At 37.6% G+C, this 25303-nt stretch overlaps 4 protein-coding genes across 4 annotated transcripts; 2 read left to right on the top strand and 2 right to left on the bottom strand.

Moving 5' to 3' along the window:
• The first annotated feature begins 611 nt into the window (after positions 1-611).
• Positions 612-4310, top strand: LOC131780095 (TWiK family of potassium channels protein 7-like). Its single transcript, XM_059096712.2, has 4 exons — positions 612-978; positions 1710-1827; positions 2362-2612; positions 3167-4310. The coding sequence occupies exons 1-4, from the start codon at positions 645-647 to the stop codon at positions 3352-3354; spliced, it is 891 nt and encodes a 296-aa protein (XP_058952695.2). The 5' UTR covers positions 612-644; the 3' UTR covers positions 3355-4310.
• A 160-nt stretch (positions 4311-4470) lies between these two features.
• LOC131780084 (uncharacterized) lies at positions 4471-8179 on the bottom strand. Its single transcript, XM_059096702.2, has 4 exons — positions 8041-8179; positions 6753-6877; positions 6263-6473; positions 4471-5421 (listed from the first exon to the last, which is right to left on the bottom strand). The coding sequence occupies exons 1-4, from the start codon at positions 8151-8153 to the stop codon at positions 5166-5168; spliced, it is 705 nt and encodes a 234-aa protein (XP_058952685.2). The 5' UTR covers positions 8154-8179; the 3' UTR covers positions 4471-5165.
• Positions 8180-8210: 31 nt separating this feature from the next.
• LOC131780097 (serine/threonine-protein phosphatase PP1-beta catalytic subunit) lies at positions 8211-15784 on the top strand. Its single transcript, XM_059096714.2, has 8 exons — positions 8211-8318; positions 8396-8524; positions 10864-11094; positions 11444-11548; positions 11995-12066; positions 12337-12488; positions 12823-12957; positions 13500-15784. Exons 1-8 carry the CDS (start codon positions 8267-8269, stop codon positions 13605-13607), a joined length of 984 nt encoding a protein of 327 aa, XP_058952697.1. The 5' UTR covers positions 8211-8266; the 3' UTR covers positions 13608-15784.
• Positions 15785-16211: 427 nt separating this feature from the next.
• LOC131780096 (DNA replication licensing factor mcm5-A-like) lies at positions 16212-25039 on the bottom strand. The gene is made up of 17 exons (XM_059096713.2): positions 24844-25039; positions 24410-24536; positions 23776-23904; positions 23419-23591; positions 22651-22806; positions 21885-21972; positions 21268-21518; positions 20927-21182; positions 20375-20440; positions 20193-20285; positions 20005-20088; positions 17889-18001; positions 17666-17794; positions 17438-17580; positions 17049-17137; positions 16725-16763; positions 16212-16589 (listed from the first exon to the last, which is right to left on the bottom strand). The coding sequence occupies exons 1-17, from the start codon at positions 24996-24998 to the stop codon at positions 16488-16490; spliced, it is 2193 nt and encodes a 730-aa protein (XP_058952696.1). The 5' UTR covers positions 24999-25039; the 3' UTR covers positions 16212-16487.
• Positions 25040-25303: the final 264 nt, after the last annotated feature.

Below are 25303 nucleotides of genomic sequence, written 5' to 3'. Positions count from 1 at the left end.
AACGGAGGAGAACGTCAAGTCAACCAAAGACGTAAGCTTTATATTTCTAAGGTAAACAGGTTTTACCAATCGTGATTCAGAAAATTACGTAAACAGGTATATTTAACGTTTAACCGCAGGGCAGCCAAACATTATGATAAATATTATAGAGGATAGTCACGTAATAGCATAAGATGAATACGAATAGACAGAAAATGACTCGGTTGTTATGTTTGAAGGCTTTTGCCGCAAATTTCCCCAAGCAATGTTGTTAAAGAGGATTTTTTTAATTCTTAGCCTCGTTTCCATGTTAGCGATTTCTGATATCTGTGGTTCTCGTCACCAGAAGTTAATTTGGATTGGCCCTATATCAAAAAATGTTAGTCTTAGGGTCATAAGTGTTGTGACAAAGTTTCATGCTTTTATCATTAATTTGAACAATTTTGGTCGATAACCGCTAGACTATACGCACTCCGGACCTGTTTTGGATATTGTTCAAATCGCAGACAAAGCATTGTAGTTATCATGAATTATTAAATCTGAGTCGTCTTCGATTTGCATAATAAGTAAGCTTTTGAATTAGGTAAAAATAAAAACAGTCCAGTTTAGGATAAAATTACAGATATAAGAATTTTAGCTTTCTTGCGCTTCATACGGTTCAAATCATGAGGACTTTAGGAGTGTTTGGGGCGCACATGGCTTACAACACTGTATTAGTCGGAATTTTAATCATGTATGGGTTATTCGGAGCGTTCGTTTTTAGGAAATTCGAGGCTACTGAACGTGTGTCAGTATCAGACGGCCAGCCAGGAATTTCGAGAGATGAATTACTTGTGGACCTGTGGAGTGGAAAAGATCTTGACTTTGACGCGTGGTCTGTGCAAGCGAAAAACAAATTGGATTTATACGAAGAAGGTTTTAATCCGGAGTCGTCCATTTCTGCAGAATGGAGCTTAGATGAGTCGTGGTTATTCGCTTGCACAATATTCACTACTATCGGTAAAGGGATCTAGAACTGTTTTATTGAATTTCCTTTCAATGAGCTTTTTTATTTCTTCTTGATTATTTTTGTGTCGCTTAAAAATTTACATTTGCTTTAAGGCTTTCGCGCGGGAGCTAAGTTGAGCTGCATTTCACCTAATCTGAAATTCAAATTACTGTGGTTGTCCGGCATCTGAAAGGGAAAGTGAGGGAGGGGATGGAAGGGAAGTGAGGAAGTGGTTCGAGGGAGAGGGACATAGGGGTAAAGAAAAGGAGCTTTGTGAGGAACCCACGAGAGTTGAGCGGCCAGCGGGAGATCTGTTAAAGGTCTTGGACAAAAAGTGATTTGTTATGCCAGGCGCCAAATTCACAGACCTCTCGCCAGCTGGACTCTCGACGACCACATGACACTCATGTAGTAGCTCTAAAGAAGGCATATTCGTAGGTTGCAGAAAAGGAAGCCTGAAAAAAAAATCTAGTTACGACAAGTAAATTAAGTCCAGTAAACACCTGCTATCCGAAGTCTCTTTCACTGCCTTGCAATGGTTTGATCGCGCTACGCGGCTGCGTGTGAGACTGGAGCTCGACTCAGTCTGCTGGATTTATCCTCTCGGCTGAAAATCACAACGAGGAAAAAGGGACTTGCAGGGAATAAATCAAACCATTTTATATGTTGGTTTGTTTTACACTAACACGTAGAAGAATAATTAAATCCCGCTGAATTAATATTTTTGTCTTATGCACTTAAGGTTATGGCAATATTACCCCGATGTCCACCTCTGGCCGTATTTTCTGTATTCTGTATGGATTTGTTGGAATACCTTTGTTCAATGTAGTTGCCGTGAGTGTAGGATCTCTAATAACCGGGTTAGTTACTTTTATGTCCTCATATTTACCTTAATATACCTTATTATCACCTTAATTTCGATGATGGACGACGAATCGTCAACCATTGTTTTTTCTGTTACTGTTTTTTTGAAACCCTTAAAACAAAGTTTTGTTATTTGAAGTTTTTGACTCTATTCTGTGGTTTACGATTAGGAAGCTAGGAAGGAAAGAGTGAGTATGTCTTGGCATCCTCTCGCACATGCAAGTGTTGCATATTTGAACAAGAAGTAATTTTCGCGCGTTATCGCGTCCATGCCAATCTGGTTCTTTGAGCCCTTCGTTTTGAGTTGAACAAATCAATTTTGCTCGTACAGAAAGAGATTGGATCTTTCTGTACAAAAGGGATTTAATTGACGCCGACAACAGTACTCAACTGATACCTCTTCTCGATTTTAGCTCTTCCCAAGTCAACGTTTAATCGTTCTCTGAAAGTAAATATATTTTATTCGACATTTATCACTACCGTTTTAATGCCAATTGTTCTACTGCTTTTTTTCTTTTTTTTTTTTCCAGCGTGATTCAATTTTTTCACTCCACCTATGAGAAGCGAAAGAGAAAAATTGTGGCAGAAACACATAAGAAAGACGACTTTGACTCTGAACCGCTGGCAAGTGAAGTCAACCAAGAGGGTAACCTTACTTTCAAGAGCGTACTGAGCATGACTGTAGCTTATCTAGCGGCTGGTACACTGCTATTCTCCCTGTGGGAGGATTGGTCGCTGTTTGAAGCGTTCTACTATTGCTTTGTGACTCTGACAACGATAGGTAAGAAAACAGTGGCGGATCGGGGGGAGGGGAGGGTACGAGGGGTCCATGCATTTTTTTCTGAGAGCAAAATTCTTGAAACAACAGGATCCCAAATTGTTGTTGTTGTTGTTGTTAATGTCGTTCTCTATTAATGAAACACGCATTAGAGAACTCTCAAAACAATCAGGTTCGAAACTTAAAACTTGGCCGGTGTGGCAGTTTCGTTATTTTTTTTTTTTAATTCTTATCAACATATTAGCTACACATGTATTTCCTCATGGCCTGTTTGGTCTTTAATAATACTCTAGTTTTACGACATAGAATCGAAAGGCTCTGTATACACTTGGTACCAAAACAAAGCACAGCCCTTCGAAGAGAACAAATAGATCTAAAGCATAAAACGTCTAAAAATATAATTCTGTCTTCTGATCCTTGACTCGAATCGATAAACTGACGATTACACAGTGTTTCTTTTTTACTGAGAGACAGCGGATTAAATGCCTTAGAACTCAAGTTTTAAGGCATAGTTTTGACTTGCATGTCATTTCTTTTGTTGATTTTCGGTATTTCAGGTCTCGGGGACTATGTGCCGCAGAACATGCACCACACGGTGTTCTTTGGTGGGTACATTATCGTGGGTCTTGTCTTGGTGACCATGCTATTTAGTACCATGGAAGAAGAGATTGCTCAGTGGTTTGATAAGATTAAGAGAGCGGCTGGGATAACAAAGCACCCACAAGAGGACAAAAAGAATCTCTAGGCCATTATACTGATCTTGAATACATCTACACTTTGGATTGTGTTTGATTACCTCTGCATGAACGAAAAATGCCGCCGTTGAGTGTTACTAGGTGAGAGACATCTAATCTGCAACCCCGAGAGCTACTGGTTAAAGAAACACAATGGCGTTTACACACAAATACAGCGCGCCAGATGTGTGGCTAGAACAGAAAGTAGAGATCTAAAAATTCGTTGACCAGGATGAGGAAAATGTTCGGATGAAGTTTTGTCAGCGGCCAATTGTTTGGCATCATTAGCTCTGCTATTTCTTTCCTTTTCTTGATTTGTTTTGTTTTTTTTTTTTTTTTACACATAATAGCGGAGCTCGTAGAGCGTAGCCCCATAATTATACAAAATAGTGGTAACCCATCAAGCCGAAAAAATTTGGTTGTACGACCATACGACCGTACAAGGTGCTACTTTTAACATGCGTGCTCAATTGTACCACGGCTTTGTCCGGTAGTCCAGTGGTCAGTGCACTGGGCTCTGAGTCGGACGACCTGAGTTCTAGTCCTGGCCCGGGCAAGGCGTTGTGCCCTTGAGACGTGCGGGAAAAAAAATGCAAGCTCCGCTTTTAGGCTTGGCTAAATCTGTATATTATACTGTCCTGTTAAGAAACCGATTATCTTAATATGTAGCCTTAAATTGATACCGACATCCGTTTTGTGAATGAAATAAACTCAGCCAAGACTGTTGTGTTTTATCAAAACATTGGCTCGTTCCCGGTTTGTAGCAGAGAAAATAGAAGGAAATTCAGGATTTACGGGTACAAGTTAATTTTCTTCTTCTGTCGCTTATGCATACATATCTCGGCGAGTCTGCAAGTATCAATGCAGCAGAAGAGCATGTTTCCCTATCAAAACTTTTGTCATTTTAAACCAGAAGTAGTGGTGAAAGGAGGGATGTATTCAATAAAGCGGGCAGACTTTCTATGTCCTTCTCGCCTGTCTTGGGTTGAACTTCTAACTTAACCGAAATAGCATCTAAGCGCGCTCGCTGATATTTACGTAACATAAAAGCGACCAGAAGTGTTGGAGATGGAAATACCTCAACATTTTAGTAAAAACAGAGGATGACAATCACGTTTGCAAATTACTGTTTCTTTCATCGGGTAGAATGATCCGACATTAATGCATTATGATATGCAACCAAGGCAAGCCATCAAAGCATTGAATGAGAAAAAGCGCGAATTCGCCAAAGGGTACTCACGAAAATAACCATACCATTCTTTAATTGCATTCACTTATCAGATGTACTTCATCTGAAAGTTAGGGAAAGGATCTCGTCGGTCTGCTTCGACTAACGGTTAGCGCCTATAGATTAAGTCTTAATGTCGATGTAACTCAACTGGAGAGATAACACATAAATAAAGGAAGTGAATTTCTCAAGAAACTGTGGTGCTGCGTCGGTAGGGGGCATTACAAGCCCTTCGTCATAACGATTACGCTAAAACGTCAGCTTAAGAATCCCTTTACGATGGCAATCTTCAATTGAGTGTCGAAAGTACTCCGACATTGCATTGGTTTTGCTTTACTTAGCTATGTGATAGTTCCAGAAAACTTGCGCTATTCCCTCAACCAATCAGATGCAAAACTGAAAGCAATCACGACTTGGTCGCCCGCGTTTTCCCGCGCTTTAGTCAGTTATTCTCTTGCCTATGATTGACAGTCGTGATTACATTGATTTTGCTTTTACGACACTCAATCAAAAAGCGCTCTATCGACTCAATTGATAAAAGCAAATTGTCTGGAAAGATAACCCTTTACTCATACACCTCAAATAACTTTTCATCTACGCAATTGTTCCCAGTTTCACTTTCTTTGGCCTCTTCCATCTATTTTTCCGCTTTAAGTCGGCAAGTTCCCCTTTCATCGCCATTAGGGCTCGAGGATCTCTTACATCGTAACCAAGCCTCTGCGCATTAATTTTCCGCAGTCTCGCCTCCTCTTTTTCCTTTTTCAATTTGGCTCTCTTTTCTCGCATCCTTTCACGATAATCGGCGACAATTTCTGGCATCTTGGCCATGTTTTCCGCAATTCTTGCTAGCCTAAAAAGTGAGTAGAAAGCCAGCAGTGTTATAGCTTGTTTTTTTATCTCTTCCCTTCAGAGAGCTGGGCGTAAAACTTTCAAGTCGTTTTCTGAGACGTGCAAAATATCAGTCTTACGGAAGGGCAGATCGGCAAAACAGGAAAGCTTAACTAAAAAGCCACAAAAATATTCAAGGATGGAGAAAATTCACTCCAATTACAAATTAAACACTTGCATCAACCATGACAAACTCCCTTAAGCTCCGCTTTTGAATAAGGGAATCAAATGAAAAATTTATCTCAAAGGAAGTTTAAGAAGAATAAATTCAGTATTTTTGAGATGACAGGAGTAGTTTTAAACTTCACAATAGGGTAAACGGTTTGACCTTAGGAGCATAATTGTCTGATTGTCTGGGTGAGAGTGCTCCTGGGAAGGAATGTTGTCCCTAGTAGTGACTGACATTTTAACAACCTATGCAGAGGTCATCATTGGAGTTGGAAGTTGTCATCACTTGACTCTGATGTTGAATTCCATTGAAGTTGTCAAAACATCAGTCTCTACTATGAACAAAAGTCCTTCACCAAGTTACTTGCATTCAGACATTCATACAACATGATAAAATATTACTTTGATCCTTTGACCTCTAAGAGTGACTGGCATCAAATATCTCCCTACAATATCAGCCCTGAATCACATGTTAAGGTAACAAGAATAAAGGAAATGACCACCAACTTAAGAGGCTCTTGATTGTTAAACAAATTCTCCTTGTCAGCTACTTGGTAAACGTTTAGAGAACAGTATGGAGAATATGCATACTGATGTTAGAGTGTAAAGGGTTCATGAAAAATATAATAACTCACCTTTCCTCCTTTCGAATTTCTCGCTTGTGTCCTTTTGGCGTTCTATCCAGTCCCCTGTCACGCATTGGTCTCTCTGGCCAATAGAAGCCTTTAGCTATATATTCATTTCTTAAAGCTGCTAACGCTCTGGCATTGTACAAAGGCTTGTGCCATTTGCCGTCTACTAGTTGACCTTTGGACTTCCTTAGGATCTCTGCCACTTCAGGGTGCACTGTTAAAATAAGAAACAGATTAAAAACAAAAAAGGGAGTGTGTCAGACTAAACGATCAGTGCACCAATGGCTTATCACAGTTCTGAACTGAGGAGAATGAAGCAACCACAAAGGGTGTTGTAGCTATTTAAGGCTTGAAGCTTCTTAAAGTTATTTTTTGGCATTTGGGACACACTTTAGTAGCTTTTGCTGATGTAAAATGGAGGTCGACACAAAGAGATTAACACAAGAATAAATGTACAGCAGGGATATGGTCACTAACTGAGGTTGCACCCTACCTGGTATGTGTTCCTTGAGTACAGGAGTTCCCATTCCACGGCTCTGCAATAAATGTGCAGGTGGATCAAGGTGTTCCTCTCTATCTATTTGTTCCTTTGCATCTGTTGCTTTGCTGCATAAATTTCTGAGTGAAAAAAAAAAAGAGTTTATTAAGCAAGCTATAGATTAAATTTGTATTCTGTAGTACAATACCCATGGAATATTTTTGGCTCTCCAAATGTTTGAAATCTCTCAAATTGGGTCTTAACTTCATCATCATAATAAAGTTCTTCTTCAATCACATAAATCTTGTCTTTCACTAGGAAGCCTTGGAGAAAATTTCAAGAGCTTTAGTTTCAAATTTTCCTGCTTGACTTTTAAGTCAACCTGGTGTTTTAAAGCTCTTGCCACTTTCAATATGCCAAAATTTGAACAAAGAAATTTGTCTGCATCAGAAGTTTCAGGTTGCAAGAGGGTCTGGCACTCTCTTATTTGTCATAAACCATTTTTTCTCCAAACAGGGTCAGATTTGAATGGCCTACGCAGTAAAACTCTGTCCAAACTTCCCTCAAGCCCCCCCTCCCTCCCATGTGGCAAAGTTTTAGCTGGTCTCCCACATAGCAATGAGGTTAAAAAGTGTGTGCGCAAAAAAATAATATTAAAAACAATAAATGAATGAGGAACCAGACAGCAAACATCAAACATCAAACAACAAACAACATTGATGTCTGCTGTCAAACAGCAGACATCAATGAAGCAAGAAAAACTTTAAAATTAATGGCAGATTCATTGCATCTTAATATGATTACATAACATCTGAGTAAAACAGACGTAGGGTGCAATTAAGGAGGGCATGGAAGAGAGGTCTTCATTATCGGCAATAGCAATGACATAGCAGTCCTTTAAAAATTTCACTTGCGATCAATTGTTTCTCTTGAAAATGCAACTCAACCAAATTTCTCAAAGGGTTAGAATTGCTACCTTTGTCTCTGCAGCTCACGTGCAGTCACATCAGTTGATAGATTGCACGTGAGCTAGGAACAGTCCATCAATGACGTGCAGTCGTGTGAGATCATTCATGAATTCAAAGTACAATGTTCTCCAACTAAACGGAATTCATCTAAAGGAAAACCATAAGTGATGTTCATAAAGAAATTTTTTTTTCTAATGACAATAGGTCTTTCAGTTAAAAAATCTTTGCATGAGTTGTCGATAAAAAACTGTGTATATTTGAAGAGAATACCCTTACTGACTGATCACGCAGCCTTGTTTAGCCACTAGTTTATAATTATTAAGCTATTTAATTACCTTTGTATCTGTAATGTTCCAAATGTTAGCCTAAATGGGAGATTTTGAAGACTAAAAGAACTCCATAAGCGATTACAACTTCTACACATAAATGCTGCCAATTTGTTCGCCATCTTGGACTTGTCTGATGGTCACATGGGTAGTATTACCAAATACGGAAAATAGTTCCTAATAAGGAAAATACCTCCAGAAACTGTCGTTGACTAAAAATTATTTGGTAGTTGATATGGCGGAGGGCGACTTGAATGTGGACAGCATAATATCCCGCTTGTTAGAAGGTTTAAATTCTTTGTAATCTTTTCTAATTCCTTCACCTCGTGTAGATGAAATATAAACGTTACCTTTATTTTCTTAGCTCGCGGAAGACCAGGAAAGAGTGTTCAACTAGCAGAATCGGAAGTCCGTGGACTGTGTCTTAGATCCAGGGAAATCTTTTTGAACCAACCCATTTTGCTGGAGTTGGAAGCTCCTCTCAAAATATGCGGTAAGTAGGCTATGGTGAACCGCTGAAGCCCTTTGCAATTTAATCAAGTGTTACTGGACGTCTTTATCTAAGAACCAGATCCGCAGTCAGTGAGCAATGCCGAGTTGGAACGCGTAGCGTAGATTTTTCATGTCATTTCAGCTTTATTACTCGCCTTGTCTGGTCGGCTGTTCACTGCTTCTCCAAGTCTATTTCTTTTATATTAGATCACGTACTCAAAATTTTCGTGTCGGTCTGTTTCTAGAAGATCGGCATTGTGTTTGACGGAGTAATGATCGACGATTTGCATGTGTTGAAATCATCTCGTTGACCTTAGTCCTGAACTAACTTTGTTTTGCAGCTCCTAAAACCTCTGATTTACTTCGAGGAACTTCGAGGAATTTTCAAACCAGGGAAATATATTAAAAAGACTTGAAATAAGTAATTCGTACTTTCTGATCATCAAAACGCAAAAACGTAGTGAAATATTCATCTGCGCTTGTAATTTTCGAGCCTGACGAGGACTTCTAACAAACAAACATGAACGAACTTATCAAGGTATGCTTTGGTCTTGTTCACTGAAAAATTATCGTGTTGATATTCTTCGAAAGCTGTGTAAAAATACCACGTTATTTTTTTTTTTTTTACCTGAATTACAAATATTCCCGTCTATTCGTGTAGATCGTGAATTGGATATTTTATTCGGGAGTTCCCGAGTTTAAGTTTGATCTATTAATTTGACATGATCTCGTTTATTTTGTGTCTTTGGTATGTAGTTTTCGATGATAACTCTCGATGAACTCTTTTTTTCGCTGCTAAATCGCTGATTATTCGAGTAAGCAAGTTCATACCAAGGTGCAATAAAAAACTGTCAGGGAACAAATGAAGTTTAATTCAGAAAATCAAGCTGTTCCTAGATTACGAATAAATGCCTTCGGGTACGAATATTTTTACATTTCTCAGGAAGAACTATAGACCAAGATTTTGGACAGGCAACAAGAATTGAACCGCGGGTGTAGGCTTTTAATTAAGAGGAAGAGACCGAAATTGATTAAAAAAAAGGTTGCTGTTGTCATCGACTTCTTGTAACGTTGCGAGAGTTCTTTGCTAAATGCAAATAAATTTTACTGTAGCGACTAATTGTACGGAAGTTGCAGTAGATATGCTTTTGTCATGGTAATAATAGATCGGTAATAATTCCGTGTAACTTGATATTGTTTACAGAAACGTAAACTATGGTACTTACTTATCTCCCTTCAACATTGCGTCATGAGTTTCAAGATCGCTTTTCGAATTGTTCAGGGCCTGTCTTAAACAGGCGAAAAAGAGAACAGGAGTTTCATAGAAGAAAACACGTCTTTACTTGAAAATAACATACTAGCCGCCGTACATCAGAATTTTGTTTATATCGAAATCTAGGTACGGTGACAGCATGATTCTCCAAGATGTTATTGGAATCTTGTTTGATCATCACAAATTGCTGTACTTTCATTTTCCATCCGTTTTCAATAGTACCTGCAAGCTATTCTGTTCTCATATGAATTCTTTCGGAATTACAGAATCACTAGAAACTGCTCCTGGCAGATGCATCTATATTGTTTAATATTCTGAAGAGAGGAAAAAAATCATTAATCAAAAAATCAATAACATGGGTGTTAGGGTTAGTTTAGGTTAGTTTGTGCTTAGTCACAAAAGTACAACAAGAAAGATATTTTAAGGTCATATTGTCATTGGTGGTTTTGATGGTTGTACATCACTTAAATGTGAAAGGTTGGGATTAATCATCACTGTCTCTATGTTTAACCAAAACAGAGTTACATGTTTATGATACAGACAAAGAAATTTTCCTTTGCATATGTAGTTTTATTGAACAGTAAGTTTACCATGTTATGTGTGTTAGTGTGAATAATTCTGGTTAGCATTTCAAAATTCTGGAGCAAGAAGTTTATGGTTGAGGGACAGTTTTATGTTGAAGAATTATAAGTAAATCCTCAGTATAGGTATTGTTTTTAAAGACTTGATATCTTAAAGCACATCATTATTCATCTTTTCTAGCAATATTAAGGTCTGATGTTGCCTATATGTAGTTACGTGTGTATGTGTTAGCACACCTCTCACAGAGGGCTTGAGAAAGAGCAATACTTCAATGACAATTTATTGAATGTTAAGTATCATTTCTTGACACAGATGAATTACACAAACAGCACTTTCTAATCTAAAGGAGGGGTAATCAATCAAAAAAAGCAATCTTGTGTCTCAGTTTCACATTTCGTGGTGTGACATTTACGTTAAAACTAACTTGGATCAGGAGCATGTTTTGTCTAATTGCTTTTTTTAAATTTTATCTTCTTATTTTGCAGGTGACATTCATGGACAATACACAGATCTTTTAAGATTATTTGAATATGGAGGCTTTCCTCCTGAGGCAAACTACCTGTTTTTGGGTGATTATGTGGACAGAGGAAAACAGTCTTTGGAAACCATCTGTCTGTTGTTAGCCTATAAGATCAAATATCCAGAAAACTTCTTTCTGTTGCGAGGAAACCATGAATGTGCTAGCATTAACAGAATATACGGCTTCTATGATGAATGTGAGTATGGGCAAAGCAAATCGGTTGAAAATAAATTTCAATGTCAGAGTTATTCTTCTGCAACATAATTTTTGGATCATGGGAACTGATATATGTAGTTCAACCCCTCTGGAAAATCCCTGTGGCTGGATTTGTGCTACCACTTTTGGATGTTTCTTTACCTTTCTTTACCTTTTTTCTTTTAATTTCTTTGTAAATGGTTCTTTCTATGGTGATGTTGTTAATGGGGTCCTGAAAAGGAGGTTGAATGAAGTCTTCTCAAAAATTTTGTAGTTTTTTAATTCCAAAAATAATCTTGATCGAGTGCCATTATTGGCTAAATGAAATTGCTTTGTGTTGTATTTCACAGGCAAAAGGCGGTATAACATCAAGCTGTGGAAAACCTTCACCGACTGTTTTAACTGTTTACCAATCGCTGCTATAGTGGATGAAAAGATCTTTTGCTGCCACGGGGGTGAGTAGAGATTTAATCAGAGTCATGATCATAAATCAATGATAATTTTCTTGGCTGATGTATGTATTCTGAAATAAAAGTGTATTGTTTATTTTGGGTGGGAACTACATCTAACTATCTATGACTTATCCTCTATATAACTTTACTTCTTATTATCCCACATCTTTGAAAATTTAAAAATATTTCTTTTCTTTTCTCTTCAATTTTCTTCTGCTTGAATGGAGATTTGAAAACATTAGTCTCCAGCGAAAACTCCAGTCTTCTTGAACTGCAAAGATTTGTTTCAGTCTGCTAAACTCAAAACACATTAAAGTACAGAAATGTATTGTTTAATATTTTGAGGTTTTGATTTCATAACCTTATCTCAGCCTCTTGTTTATTTGTTATGGTTTATGTTCACATCTGTTTTCTTACATTGCATGCTTTCATTATCTGTTTGCTTGCAGGTCTCTCACCAGATTTACAGTCTATGGAACAGATTAGAAGAATCATGAGGCCCACAGATGTTCCAGACACTGGTAAGAAGTGAATAGATTTATGTTATAGAGACAACAGACCTAAAAGAAACAATGTTGTTGCTTATTCAAGAGTTCAATCTGCTCCATGAGATATGGAGCCACTTATTTCTTAACTTAATGTAAACATTATTAGCACTTAATTGTGTACAAGTTTCACTTTTCTCCTGGGTAACAACAGTGTATTCATAAGCTACCTTTTCTTTTTCTAAATTGAATCTTTTCCTTCAGTTTTCCCTCACTGACTGATTTTTTTTTCCTATATACCCACAGGTCTTCTTTGTGACTTACTTTGGTCAGACCCAGACAAAGACACAAATGGCTGGGGTGAAAATGATAGAGGAGTTTCCTTTACATTTGGAGCTGATGTAGTGAGCAAATTCTTAAACCGTCATGACCTAGATCTCATATGCAGAGCTCATCAGGTAAGGTTTGGAATTACACTGTACATGTTCACAGCAGAAAGTTGTACAATCTGAGCAAAATATATAAATTGGCCACTGTTAAGAGTTTCTAAAGCTGAGTTTTGAGTTTCAATCCTTTATGTTTCACTCTGATAGAAGGGCTAGCACTCAGAAAGTCAGGTTTAGAAACTTTTTACACTGGCCAATTTACATTATCAACTCAGTTGATTAGCAAACTGTGGTAACACAGCACCACAGTTTCTTTAGAAACTTACCCCCTTTATTCAGTTATAAATTGCCCTCTGTTTCTTAATTATGTAACAAATTTCAGTTTTTAATCATGGTCTCTCTTTAGGTTGTGGAAGATGGCTATGAATTTTTTGCCAAAAGACAGCTAGTTACGTTGTTCTCAGCACCCAATTACTGTGGAGAATTTGATAATGCAGGTGGAATGATGAGTGTGGATGAAACCCTGATGTGTTCTTTCCAGGTATGAAAAGCACAATCTTATCTGTCAATTTGGCACATTTTGTTGTTTTGTTACAACCACTTGCCTTGCACTGCAAACCATTAGGTCGTTACAAATTGATATTTGATTTAAGATTTCACATGTACAGGCATACCAGTAGAGTATTTTGAGTACAATTCAAGTCAAGAAAAGTGTCACTCGCATTTCATACCTTGTATACAAAAGGTACATGTAAGTTCGTCATTCAGAGCCCCAAGCCATGCAAGGTTTACCATTTTCTGGCCTCACATTGGTTACCAGAAATACTATATTAGTCGCCAGGAAAAACCAAACAAAGCAGAAACAAATATGTGATGTCAAATGACCCTGTCAATTGCTGCTATCATAACTGAAATCATTGATACCATGTAAACCTTCAAGACTTCAAAACTACTAAACTACTATAGCATTTTCATCACATTTTATGAAGTTAATTGTTTAATATCTCATATTGCATGGACAGACACAATGATGATGCCATTTGGAATAGAATGAAATTGTAAAGTTTTGCATTTTTCCCTCAGATTTTGAAGCCATCAGAAAAGAAAGCCAAGTACCAGTATGGTGGATTAAACTCTGGCCGACCTGTCACACCTCCAAGAGGTCCACCAAAAACAAAAGGAAAGAAATAGGCTTGAGATTTAGTTAGCAAGCCTTGCTTCTTCTACTGAAAGGACTCTAAACTTGTTGTTTGTGATACAAGTTATCAAATCCTCCTCAATACTGAGATAGTTTTGTTTATTTTTGGCAAAAAGTCAACTCCTCCTATTGGTGTTGTAGATACCATGTTTACTGCAGTTTCTCAGAATGGAATGGTCTGTAGATCATTCACAAGTTATTTGTGATAAAATTATTTTAGCTTACCTTAAACAGAGTACATTTGCCAGACAATTGGTTTATCCTTTTACTTATTTATCTGAAATTCAGTTTGTCGTGTGTTTGTGTGTTTTGTCTGGCATTAAAATGTTTTATAATTGATTGAGAAAAGTGAAGCTTCTTGGCCAAGGTTCAGGAATTTTTAAAGTTAAACAGTGCACTTAGCACACTTAGCAGTTTCTTCACAAAGTCAGTGGTAGATGAAATTGAGTTAAAACTGAAAGATAGCTTTGAGTGTGATGTTCATGATAATGATGTGGAAAGATAACCAGCCATTTCTAAGCCCTCTGCCTTAAATTTATTGGCTGCTTATCTATTCACTTTTAGTCAGAGTTCTGGAAGGTTTTTTCTTTCCTAGAAGTTACAATTTCAGTTTGTAGTTATTTTTGATCACAGCACAAATTAGATGTTGCAGTTTTATTCCTCTGTAAACCTACAACTGAATTTCAAGGTGCAAAAAATAGATAATTTAATTAAAATTTTGTTGCCATCAAACAGGACTATACTGAGTTTACTTGGTATATATTTCTGTTGTAATTCTATTCATATAATGGGCAAATGAGGCACATAAATCTGTAACTTAAGTTGTGAAAAAATGAAGTAGCAGTAGCAGTTACTGGTACAGATCATGATTGATTCTGAAAGTCTGTGTGTTTTCCAAAGAGGATAGTCCTGATGCACCTGAAATATTGGATGCTACATGTATTTCCACCTCATTAGCAGAAAAGGAATTTGCACAGTTGATAAATAGTTTAACAAAGGATAAAGGATGTGGTCATGAGCCATCTTAAGGTTTCAACTACAGTCTGAGTACTTCAACATAAGTTATTGGTTCAATGTTGCAATCATTATTTTTTTCATGAAAACAGTAATAGATTGTGGTTGATCTGCCTGTCTGTGTTAAATTTAGTTTCACAGTTATGTTCATAAAGTAGATGAAGTTACATGTACTGAAATTTTTATTTCAACCACAGAATGTAACTTTTGTAGATTGTAAATCCAAGAGCAACTCCATGTTAGAATCTACTTTTCAAAGTTTTGAATGCTAAAACTTGTAACAATATAACTTGAGCTCCTTGTAGGTGAGCCTTGTACTAAATTGCATAAGGCAAGATAGCCTGTATTGCAGGCAGAGTTGATTGCCAGAGAAGTAAATTTTGACTTTGTCTTCAATACAGACTGAAGATGGTGTGCTTTTTTGCTACTGTCAGTGTTTCCGAGGTAAAGCCCTTAATGCCCAAGGTCTGTTTGTTAATTCTCCCCTGTAACTGTAGTACATTTCCTAAATTAGTAATGAGAATTTGGTGTTTGATAAAGAGAACAGCTTCTGCTTTATAAGCATTCTCATTACCTGTGTGCTGGACAGTGTTGGATGTTAAGTTTCATGTTGATTGCCACTGGAAGTTAGAGAGTTAAGAGAAAAGAGAGATATTGATAGCTTTAACCCTTTCACTCCCACAAGTGACCAAGACAGAATTTCTCCTTACAATATCAATACAATATCACGCAGGTAGGTGATGAGAATAGAGAAGAATATCAATCATGGGATCATTAGCTGATCCAATACCAAATTCTCTAAACTAACATCATAGGAATTGTATGGTAGATAGTAAGGAGAATCACTAATCAGATCTTGGGAGTGAAAGGGTTAAAAGGATGATTTTCTTCTTTCCCAGTTGAATGTCTAAAATACATTGTTAAAGATTTGTAAATTGCATACTTAAAGCTTCCTTGTAAACAACTCTGTGACTTCTCTCAATCTCTGAAACTCCTTGCTCAAAGATGTGGACAAAGAGATTGTGTGACTTTGTAGGAGCATACTCAAGCTCAAGTTGTACTCTAAGTATTCCATGTGAACCAGTACAAAGGACTGTTTTGTAGATGCAAACACTAGAGAGAACTAGTAACAATAAAAACACTTCTAACTTGGCAACAGCATTCTTTGATTTCTCCTTGAGTTGTATAGGAATTAAAAGATTTTTCAACAAACTCTATTTGTTATTTTCCAGTATTTGATCTGCCGAGTGTGAGAGAAATGGAAAAAATTAGGTCCTTGTGTTTTGAGGCTTTCTTTTATTTTGTTCCAGCTGAGCTAAACTGATTTCTAATTTAAACAAGACAGATGTCCCATCCTGTGAAAGCTTTCCCCCCTTTCTGTAATGTGAAGCAACAATGTGTATGGTAACTTACCCCTCAGTGGGTAGTAAGCCATGTCAATGCATGGTTACCCTCTGTATTTCCTCAGGTTTATCTGCTTTCAATAAACACACCTGGGTGAAGAGAATGCACTTTGAAAGTATAGTGTCTCCCTGAACCCAATTGTAAGAGGACTAATGCAAAACATTGGACTCCCTTAGATTCAGACTAATCAAAAATTTTTTGACCTTTACCATTTATTTTCATCCACTAACATGCATGCAGCACTCCTTACACATGAACACTTCAAAACACAATTTGAAGAGATGCAATACAAACTTTTCGTTTCTGGACAGCTTAGATACATTTTTGTACACAAGAAAATTTTTAATAAATGCTGAGAGCTTGTAGAAACTGCACAAGATTCTGACTTGCCCCATAAAGACTTGTAAATGCCAGAGGTGAAGTCGGAGTTAAAGAGTTCTCAGAATTGGCTTTGATCATTTCACTCTGTAAAGAACCTTTCTTTGAAACCTGTGTTCAAGCTCTCCTCTCCTCAGCATTATGTAAATAACTGTGTGGATTGCTCGTTCAGAATATTTCTGTGAAAACAACAGGAAAAGAAAAATAGGCATTATCAGTAGACAATTTTATTGCTGTAAACTTGTTCATCAAGTCAAAATAAAACCAGTAGTAATGTTAACTTTACAACAAACAGAAATGTTGATTGAACCTACCTGTTTGGCAAAATCTTGGATAATTCTCTGCTCTGAAACCTACCAGAAAAAGGAAGCAGTTATTAATATTAATAGCTAAGATTAAAAATAGCAGGTAATTGATGCATATTGCTGGTTTAATGTAATATAATAACCTGACAAAAGGCCTGATAAATTATCTTAAAAAGAAGTAATTGCTGAAAAACGTTCTTCACCTTACAGCGTTGAAACCTCTTCAAGAATTTGAGTCCTAATTTGATTAGGAGTGGTACACTGGAAACATCAATAGTTTTGTTAACTTATGGAGTGCTCTTTTGACAGGATCATGCCAACAATAAGTATTACCTGAGTGCCGATGGCAAATCTCTTCCTTATTTGCTTTTCAATTTGTCTAACTTCCTCAACATCCTGTTCAGGTGTAAAACCTTCAGCTCCTGAAAGGTGTTTATCAATAATTGCTTTTAAATAGCTAAACTACAACAACTTGCATCTACTACAGTCATGGCCCACACAAGAGTGTTAAATTTATCAAGCTCATTATTAGTAGGGAGCCAAAAAAATTTTTCCCTCTCTCGTTATGCCAATGTCTGGATCTACAAACAGTATTTAGGCTGAATTCTGGGCTCTATCAGGCTCAAGATTTTTCTATGGGAATGACTAAACCAGCCCTTACACCCTGACCTTTCAACCTAGTGGGCACTTGTCCCTGCTGATCTATTAAAATTGTGATTTACCTGAGAGGCTGCCTGACATGGCAGCATCCAGAGTTGACACCTGGAAGAGCCTCAGGGCTTCTTCAACATGCACTGCAGTAGCAAATGGTTGTAACCTCATTTTTGCCAGTGACTCTGAAATTCTGATGATTGCCTCCAGTTGTCTGAAAGATGGATACAAATTAAGTTACCAGTATTTAAATCTTAATCTACAAGTCTACTTCCACTAAATATAATTGAAATCCGTACCTGACAGTTATAGGTATGTTGATCTTTTTTTCAGCATCTTTCTCATAATCTCGCGCTCCACTTCGCATGAGAACATAGCGATTCTTCAGCATCTGAGCAGCTTCCTCAGAAAGCCTTGGGCCACATTTGCTATTAAAATATAAAAACAGAGTTGGCTTGAGCAACACTACATAAAGAAACACAGATGAAGCCACAGAATATCTCAAGCAAGCTGATGACATACTTCCGACAGTAACCAATGTACTTCTTTATAAAATTCAGGCTCAGCTCTCCCTCTTGTGCTTGTCCTGTTTGAGCGGCATTCAAATGAACTTGCATGACGTGTTTGGCAAGGCGCTGACAGAAGGAATTGGAAGGGAAAAAAACACATTTTCTCAAGCTTCTTGTAAGATTAATAAGAACCTAGCATTGATGTCCAACCTCATAAATTATAGAATGATTTTGTTTACACCAGTGTATAATAGTATTTCATATACAATAATCTTTTATTAGTTCATTCATTTGAACATGAGTGGTACACAACAGTATAAGGATGACCCTTCATACTTTCACCCTTTAACTCCCACAAGTGATTAACTTGCAATTTCTCCCTACAATATCTGTACATTATCCAGCCACCAGGTAATGAGAATACTCAAACTTATCAGGAAGAACTTGTTACCTTGATCTAAACACCAAATTCCCATAACTTATTTACAAGGAATTGTGTACCAGTTAGAGGGGAGAATTAACAATCAGATCTTGGGAGTTGAAGGGTTAAATCATAATTTTCATTGTGTGGTTCCAGAAAATATCCATACCCCCACCACGGAGGGAATTGGAAATTCCAGAGGGGTGGGGGGGTCAAAGTCCCAGGAAATTCCAGAGGGGATGGGGGTAAGAGGCGAAATTTTCATCCAGAGGGTAGGAAGTCGATCGACTTTCTTTGTATGTCAATTGGCGCCACTTGCCTACTTTAGTAGGACATTCTGAAGTTTAAGTTGTTAAATTACAATGCTTCTAACAGTTCTGCAGCCAAAGAAAGTTTTCTTTTATCCTTATAGCGCTTTGGAACATAAATAACATCAAATAAAGAAGAGAATCACTTTGTTTTTCGAACGGAGCCGCCATTACTCGTTACCAGTCTCCAAAGATTACAACCAACAGGAGTGGTTACCTAGGGATTTTCCTCGGTCATAACACGTTTCGCGTTCGTAAAATTTACAAATAACTGTCTGATGCTGTTTTTTTAAAATTTAAGTTAAATCTCACAGATAGATCCTGCAGTCTCGTTTTTTGAGCGGTTCAAAAGACTCCAAACGTCTCACAGTCTCGAATTGTTTGCAAAGCCGTTTTGGGGTCTTAACATTGGTCTCGCAATTAAAACACTCAAAAAGTTTCGGTCTCGCAAAAAAAAAAAAACGCTGGTCTTGCCGTCTCACAAAGTTTCGCATAAATTTACCATTCGCTACCCCTTATTGACTCTAGCCATCTCTTAATTTTGATCTGCACTGAGCTTAATTCTGTTGCATCATAATGTGTAGGAGACTTGACGATTTCTTTATGGCTTACTTGCTTGCGATGTTACAATGAATGATAAGTACAGTCGTACCGTAGTCGAAAACAGTTGATAGTAACATTGAGAAACATTAGGATCCAGGGCTTTGTATATATGCGTGTGGGACTGGTAACTAGCCAAGGTTTGTTTATTCACAATCGGACGAAATTATCGACCCGCTGTTAACAAGAATCAATGCTTGTGTGAAGAAATTTTACATTAGAGGCTGGAATTTGGAAAGATGATTTCAAAATAACTTACTGCTGACTTGGTTTTCTCTTTTGCTCTCTTATTTATGACTAAATTTTGTACAAATTTACGTTGCTTAATGTGATTTCGAACGTTTCCATTTCAAGTGCATGCAATTTTCTCAGTACATTGTACAAACTTAACAGTTCAAAAGTGTTTTGTTGCGACTTGTACAGTTTTTTTCTCCTTTCGTGTACTGAAAATATTGTGTTAAATGTTTAAGGATAAGTATTGTATTTAAAAATAAAGCAAACATTAAGTTTAAGCTAGTTAGCGACGTTTACCTTGCGCGTGTACGCCATCTCTCGAATATACACGCGACAAAATCACACGTCCCTCTTGTTTTTTGTTTGCTACGAGAAAAAAACTATATTTCCAGGGGGTATAGGGGGTGGTAGAAAATTCTTTGGAAATTCCAGAGGGGTGGGGGGGCTACCACTGCTACCCCAAAATGGAAAATCCGAAGGGGTGGGGGGGTCCTATATGAAATTCCCTCCGTGGTGGGGGTATGGATATTTTCTGGAAATACACATTACTATAGGTGATATCTTACCATGTCTTTATTCTGTTCATGTTCATCCTTGACGATATAGATCATATCAAAACGTGACAAAATTGTTGGCATGAAGTCTATGTTCTGGCAAACAAAGAAATTTCTGACATCAGCAAACATTCATTATTATGCAAAAAAATTATAACAGATATAAACAGAGTATGGAAGGTAGTTATCAGATGGACTACCTCTTCTCCCTTGGTTTCATCCCAGCGACCAAATACAGAGTTTGCTGCAGCCAACACAGAGCATCTTGAATTCAATGTTGTAGTAATTCCAGCCTACAAGATATAAAAGAATTGCAAAAAAAAGAGTTGATCAGCAAGAAGTCTTTGAAAGTTTCTTAAAACACTTTCTACAATTGACATACTTTGGCAATTGAAATCGTCTGCTGTTCCATAGCTTCATGAATGGCTACACGGTCATCTTCACGCATCTATAACAGCACAAAACCATAAATCACCTTAACATCAGAATCTATATTCTCCATACTTTTCTTCATACATTTCCTTTGGTACTGACAAGGAGAATTTATTTAACGATCAAAGCCTCTTAAATAACCCATCATTTCCTATATTCTCACAATGGTAACGAGTGACTCAGCACTATTACTTTAAGGAGAACTTAGATGCTGGTCACTCTTAGGGTTAAACCCTTTAACTCCCAGATCAAATTTGTAATTCTCCGTACTGTCAACCATACAATTCTTACAATGTTAGTTTGGAGAATTTAGCATTGGATCAACTGATTATCCCCAATTTGATATTTTTTCCTTACTCTCATCACTTACCTCATTGATATTTTATTGATATTGTAAGGAGAAATTCTGTCTTGGTCACTCATGGAAGTTGAAGGGTTAATGGGGGTTTCTAAACTGGATGATACCTGTCCGTCATAGCAAATTTGTCTCATTGCTACTTACCTTGTCAAACTCGTCGATGCAAACTACACCTCCATCTGCGAGTACCATGGCTCCTCCCTCCATAATGAAGTTACGTGACACAGGATCCCTCATGACAGATGCTGTCAATCCTGCAGCACTGCTTCCTTTACCTGATGTGTACACACCGATAGGAGAAACCTTCTCAACAAACTTCAACAGTTGACTCTTAGCAGTACCTGGGTCACCAAGCAGCAAGACATTGATGTCTCCACGTCGTGTGAGTCCATCTGGGAGCCTGTGGATGATATTAGGATGCAGTTAGCAAAGAGCAATTGGGAAAACACAGGCATTATGTACCATAATAACCATTTCTCTCACACCTTTTACGAGACCCTCCAAACAACAGACATGCAATGGACTTCTTGACATCTTCACTTCCATAAATAAATGGCGCAATACTTTTTGCTATTGTCTCATATGCATCAGTTCTGCTGGCAAATCTGTTGAACTCCTCTTCTTCCAAGGGATTCAAGGGTGCCCCAGAGCTGCGACCAGGACCCTCTGTATCCACCTGAATGCCAACAACACGAAGGTATGGCTTCCTGATACCAACACCCACACCATCACGATCCTGACAAAAGAAAGGTGAGGATTGTTAGGTGTCGGCTGCAAAATCCTTTCACTGCTGGGTGTTTCAGAGACTGAAATTGCTGCTTCAACTGTTTTTCAACATGTAAGGAAAAATTTGATTTATGACCTGAAATTATTTCTGCCTGGTTGAATGAAGCAAGTTTAAACATAATCGATTATGTTCCTAACTAATTGTGAAAGTACAAATTAAATACTCTGACTAAAGGAAACATGTAAAAAATATTTCCCAGTAATGTGTCTTCTTATTTCAGCTGCTTGTTATGACAATACCCCGAGGCCCTTTTACAGGCAGTGTAGCAATTAAGTACAATTCTTCAGATCTGATTTGCAACTTTGAGCATCTTACCTTGTCAGCCTTTTGAGCAACTTTTTTGATTGAATAAATACCCATCACCGTGACTCTGTTACCAGGAACAACCTTCTCTGTCAAATACCTTCAAGAAATAAAAAAAAAAAAATAACATGAAGCCCAACTTTAACCCTTTAACTCCCAGATCTGATAGTCAATTCTCTCCTCCAGCTACTACATATTTCCTCTTAAATTAGTTACAAGAATTTGGTGTTAGATCAAGACAGCAACTTCTATTCAGTATTTGAGTATTCTTATTACCTGTTTATTGGAAAATGTAAGCATATTGCAGTGAGAGGTTAGATTTAATCACTTCTGGGAGTTAAAGGGTTAACTAGAAATTACAGACTTGCAAGAGCTGTGATGGGCATAAGCCTTTAACTCCCATGAGTGACCAAGACAGAAATTCTCCTTACAATATCAAGCAGACAAGTAATGAGAATAAAGAAACATATAAACAAGGGGATTATTAGTTGATCTAACATCAAATTATCCAAACTTACTTGATAAGAATTGTATGGAAGACAGCAAGGAGAATTGCTGATGAGATCTTGCGAGAGAATGGGAGAAAGGCAGGATACAAGACTCTTAGAAGAAGATCCTTATATCTACCCAAGACACATTTCTGAGTGAAGCAATCTTGCTTAAAGTCCCTTTCCCTTGCTTCACAAGCCATACTGATCTTCAGCTGTTGATGAGCTTGAAAGAATTAGCCCTTTAAGTTTGTTTGTTTGTATCAACAATTATAATGATAAGTGCATACCGGTCACAGTACAACTGCATGTGCCGTGGCATTTCACCATTAGGGACAGCATCTGGAGATTCTTGCAGCTTCAGTACTTGGAAGTCAACACATTTGCATTTATCAGGCATGATAAAAAATGGATCCAAAGGACATGGTGGGCGACCTGCTTGGTCACTGTCAAACACAGATGTAATTAATCATTGTCATGATATAACAAAGTACTAAGAGAAAAAGCTGTAAAACTTCCCAGAGCAGGTTCTGTTTGAAGGGGGAAAAGAAATCTTTTGTGGCTATATTATCCTTGAAGCTTCCTGCCACCACTAGCTCATTTTCAATACTGAAAGTTACACTGCTTTTCCCAATTTTATCCACTTAGTTTTGAAGGAAAATTGTAAACTGCACTGATTATCCACTGATTGTTGTGTCAGCTATTATTCTTCAAACAACTGTGAAGAGGTGATTTCCCATAAAATAAGTATAAAGTCTATTAATAAGCCAGTATGAACCAGAGTTTACCCAAGGAAGGGGATCTTAAGTTTCATTCTTAAGTTTCATTTGTCATCCCTACCTGCCGATACCCCCTCATTATTTTGTGATAGGGGAAAGAAAAAAAAAATTTAAAAATTAAAAAGAATGGCATACTCTCAAACTCCTACCCTCTTTAATTCTAAATTCCATAAATCACAAAATTTTAAACTCCTAAAAATACAGGTAAAGATCCCCCTGCCCCATTTTACCAATAAAAAAATTTTTCCCTAGGCATAAGATCAGAGAGGCAGATTATACCTTGGACATTTGCGAGGCATTGCATATCCCTCAAGACCTGGCTTTAGAGGAATGTTGGAGATTGTGTTGCGACAAGAACGGCACTGGATTGTAATGTTAGTTGCCTTGGCACGAATGGCAGAGGCACTGATGATAATGCCTGGAATCTTTACCAATTTAGCCATTTGCTCAGACTGAAAATAAAGCAAATTATAATTTAGGAATAAGGAATAAATAAAGAAGTTATCACTAGTTTAGGACTGGAGGCTTCAACTAGCCTGGTGTGATTGTTATTGCCTCCAAAGCTTCAAAGGAATCAATAGGCCTGTACGTGAAAGAATGGGAATGAATTGCAGCCAGTGAAATTCAAAAACATACTCGCAGCTCCCTGACACTCATGGGGTTTGCCTCAGACTTGAGAGTGATCTGAATATCCTGTACTTCCTCTTCTCCTAAAGGCCGTGGCTTAGTCACCTCATCTGCCATTTCTTTTGCTGCATCTTCAAACTATAGAATGTTAAATATGACAAAACAGATTTTTTAACAAAGTTTGGGATATGATTGCCTTAAAAAAGAATTTTTTCATGTAAGCTTCTCCAAAAACCAAAGGAAAATGAATGGCAGTGAGATGGGAGAATTACTAATCAGATCTTGGGTGTATTAAGGGTTAACAAAAAGATAATGGCATGATGTACCAATAAATTCTATAGGACTGTAGAATGTCGTGGGAAGATTTTCTCTTAGTGGGGAGGGAATCTTGGGGTGACATTTACAAGTGGAATAACATGATGCATAAGCTGATAACAAAACAGACTTCACCCTGATTCAAAAGTTCAACTCCAGGTAAATTTAGTTGAAACGTTCTTGATGAGCCTTTCCCTTTCAAATCATAAGTTCGAGGAAATTTGATCTCATGGGGGTTAAAATGAAATGGACGAGCTAAATACAAATAAGTCAAAGAAGAGATCCGAATTTTGCTTAAATGTACAGGAAGTTAGCTACGTATACTCACTAAAGGCAGGAATTCTGCGGGACTTTTGGTGAGTTTATCAGCAAGTTGCTCATCAAAGCTCGTCAAATCTTGCAAATCTACTTCAAGGTAAAACTGTCCCAAATTATAGTGTCTCTTAAGCTGATCACTGAACGAGAAAGAAAGGATAAACATATATTAGCGACGCAGATTTGATTTCAGACGATCGATCGAACTTGGGAAAAATATTTCGTTAGCAAAGCACATGGCAGCCTCGCTGAAAAACCAACGGCGAGATTGAAGAATACAAACCCTGATTCTTGTCAAATTATGAAGATAAACGACTCTAAGAAAGCTGTACTACATGTTTTTTTAAACTTATAGGCTTTAAAACTCAGTTATTCTACGGCAAAGCATGATTTTGTGCTTATAGATTAACTTTCGTAGAGCATGCTATAGTGCGCCATTTTGCTCACCGATACGCGTAGCTAAAAGTTCCTTCGTGGAACTCACGGATAAACTCCCTAAATCGCTTCTTGGCACTGATTCTGTTGACTTCTCGCTCATCTGCTTGTTCCTCTGAACCAAAAGCATCGCTGAAATAAACCGGGCGCTCGTCAAATCCAGACATTTCTGTGAAAAGTTGCCAACTGATCACTACTTGCTTCTTCCCGGGAGAACAAATTTGGCGGGAAAACCAAGGTAATTTTCTTTCCTGATTGGCAGATTGGCAGCTCTTCAGATCATGTGATCAAATAGTCATAGGGTAACGTTCTTGCCGTGCCAGGGATGTGAAAGTAGTTTTCGCCTCCTCTCTGCTGCAATACCTTGGGAACTCGCACAGTTTAGTGTTGAGAAAACTTGTTAGTTTTGAAAAAAAAGTGCACTTTTCCTTCAAATGTACGTTGTCCATACTTAGCAAGAACAATTGCCAAC

This window comes from Pocillopora verrucosa, chromosome 7 (genome assembly GCF_036669915.1).
Source record: "Pocillopora verrucosa isolate sample1 chromosome 7, ASM3666991v2, whole genome shotgun sequence".
In the NCBI taxonomy this organism is placed as follows: Eukaryota; Metazoa; Cnidaria; class Anthozoa; order Scleractinia; family Pocilloporidae; genus Pocillopora; species Pocillopora verrucosa.
The sequence above is the reverse complement of the archived record's forward strand: the minus strand, read 5'-3'. Positions and strand labels throughout refer to the sequence as shown.

What these genes read in the sequence shown, in the direction of transcription:
- LOC131780097 (XM_059096714.2), top strand. Translation starts at nt 8,267, where the DNA reads ATGGCGGAGGGCGACTTGAATGTGGACAGCATAATATCCCGCTTGTTA. An exon ending in GATCTTTTGCTGCCACGGGG is followed by an intron (nt 11,549 to 11,994) that starts GTGAGTAGAGAT and finishes GTTTGCTTGCAG; the next exon opens with GTCTCTCACCAGATTTACAG. An exon ending in TCATATGCAGAGCTCATCAG is followed by an intron (nt 12,489 to 12,822) that starts GTAAGGTTTGGA and finishes GTCTCTCTTTAG; the next exon opens with GTTGTGGAAGATGGCTATGA.
- LOC131780095 (XM_059096712.2), top strand. Translation starts at nt 645, where the DNA reads ATGAGGACTTTAGGAGTGTTTGGGGCGCACATGGCTTACAACACTGTA. An exon ending in GTAGGATCTCTAATAACCGG is followed by an intron (nt 1,828 to 2,361) that starts GTTAGTTACTTT and finishes TTTTTTTTCCAG; the next exon opens with CGTGATTCAATTTTTTCACT. An exon ending in TGTGACTCTGACAACGATAG is followed by an intron (nt 2,613 to 3,166) that starts GTAAGAAAACAG and finishes TCGGTATTTCAG; the next exon opens with GTCTCGGGGACTATGTGCCG.
- LOC131780096 (XM_059096713.2), bottom strand. Translation starts at nt 24,998, where the DNA reads ATGTCTGGATTTGACGAGCGCCCGGTTTATTTCAGCGATGCTTTTGGT. An exon ending in ATGAAACCAAGGGAGAAGAG is followed by an intron (nt 20,089 to 20,192) that starts GTAGTCCATCTG and finishes TTTGTTTGCCAG; the next exon opens with AACATAGACTTCATGCCAAC. An exon ending in CATGTCAGGCAGCCTCTCAG is followed by an intron (nt 17,138 to 17,437) that starts GTAAATCACAAT and finishes AACACCTTTCAG; the next exon opens with GAGCTGAAGGTTTTACACCT.
- LOC131780084 (XM_059096702.2), bottom strand. Translation starts at nt 8,153, where the DNA reads ATGGCGAACAAATTGGCAGCATTTATGTGTAGAAGTTGTAATCGCTTA. An exon ending in ACTCAAGGAACACATACCAG is followed by an intron (nt 6,474 to 6,752) that starts GTAGGGTGCAAC and finishes TTATTTTAACAG; the next exon opens with TGCACCCTGAAGTGGCAGAG. An exon ending in GAAATTCGAAAGGAGGAAAG is followed by an intron (nt 5,422 to 6,262) that starts GTGAGTTATTAT and finishes CTCACTTTTTAG; the next exon opens with GCTAGCAAGAATTGCGGAAA.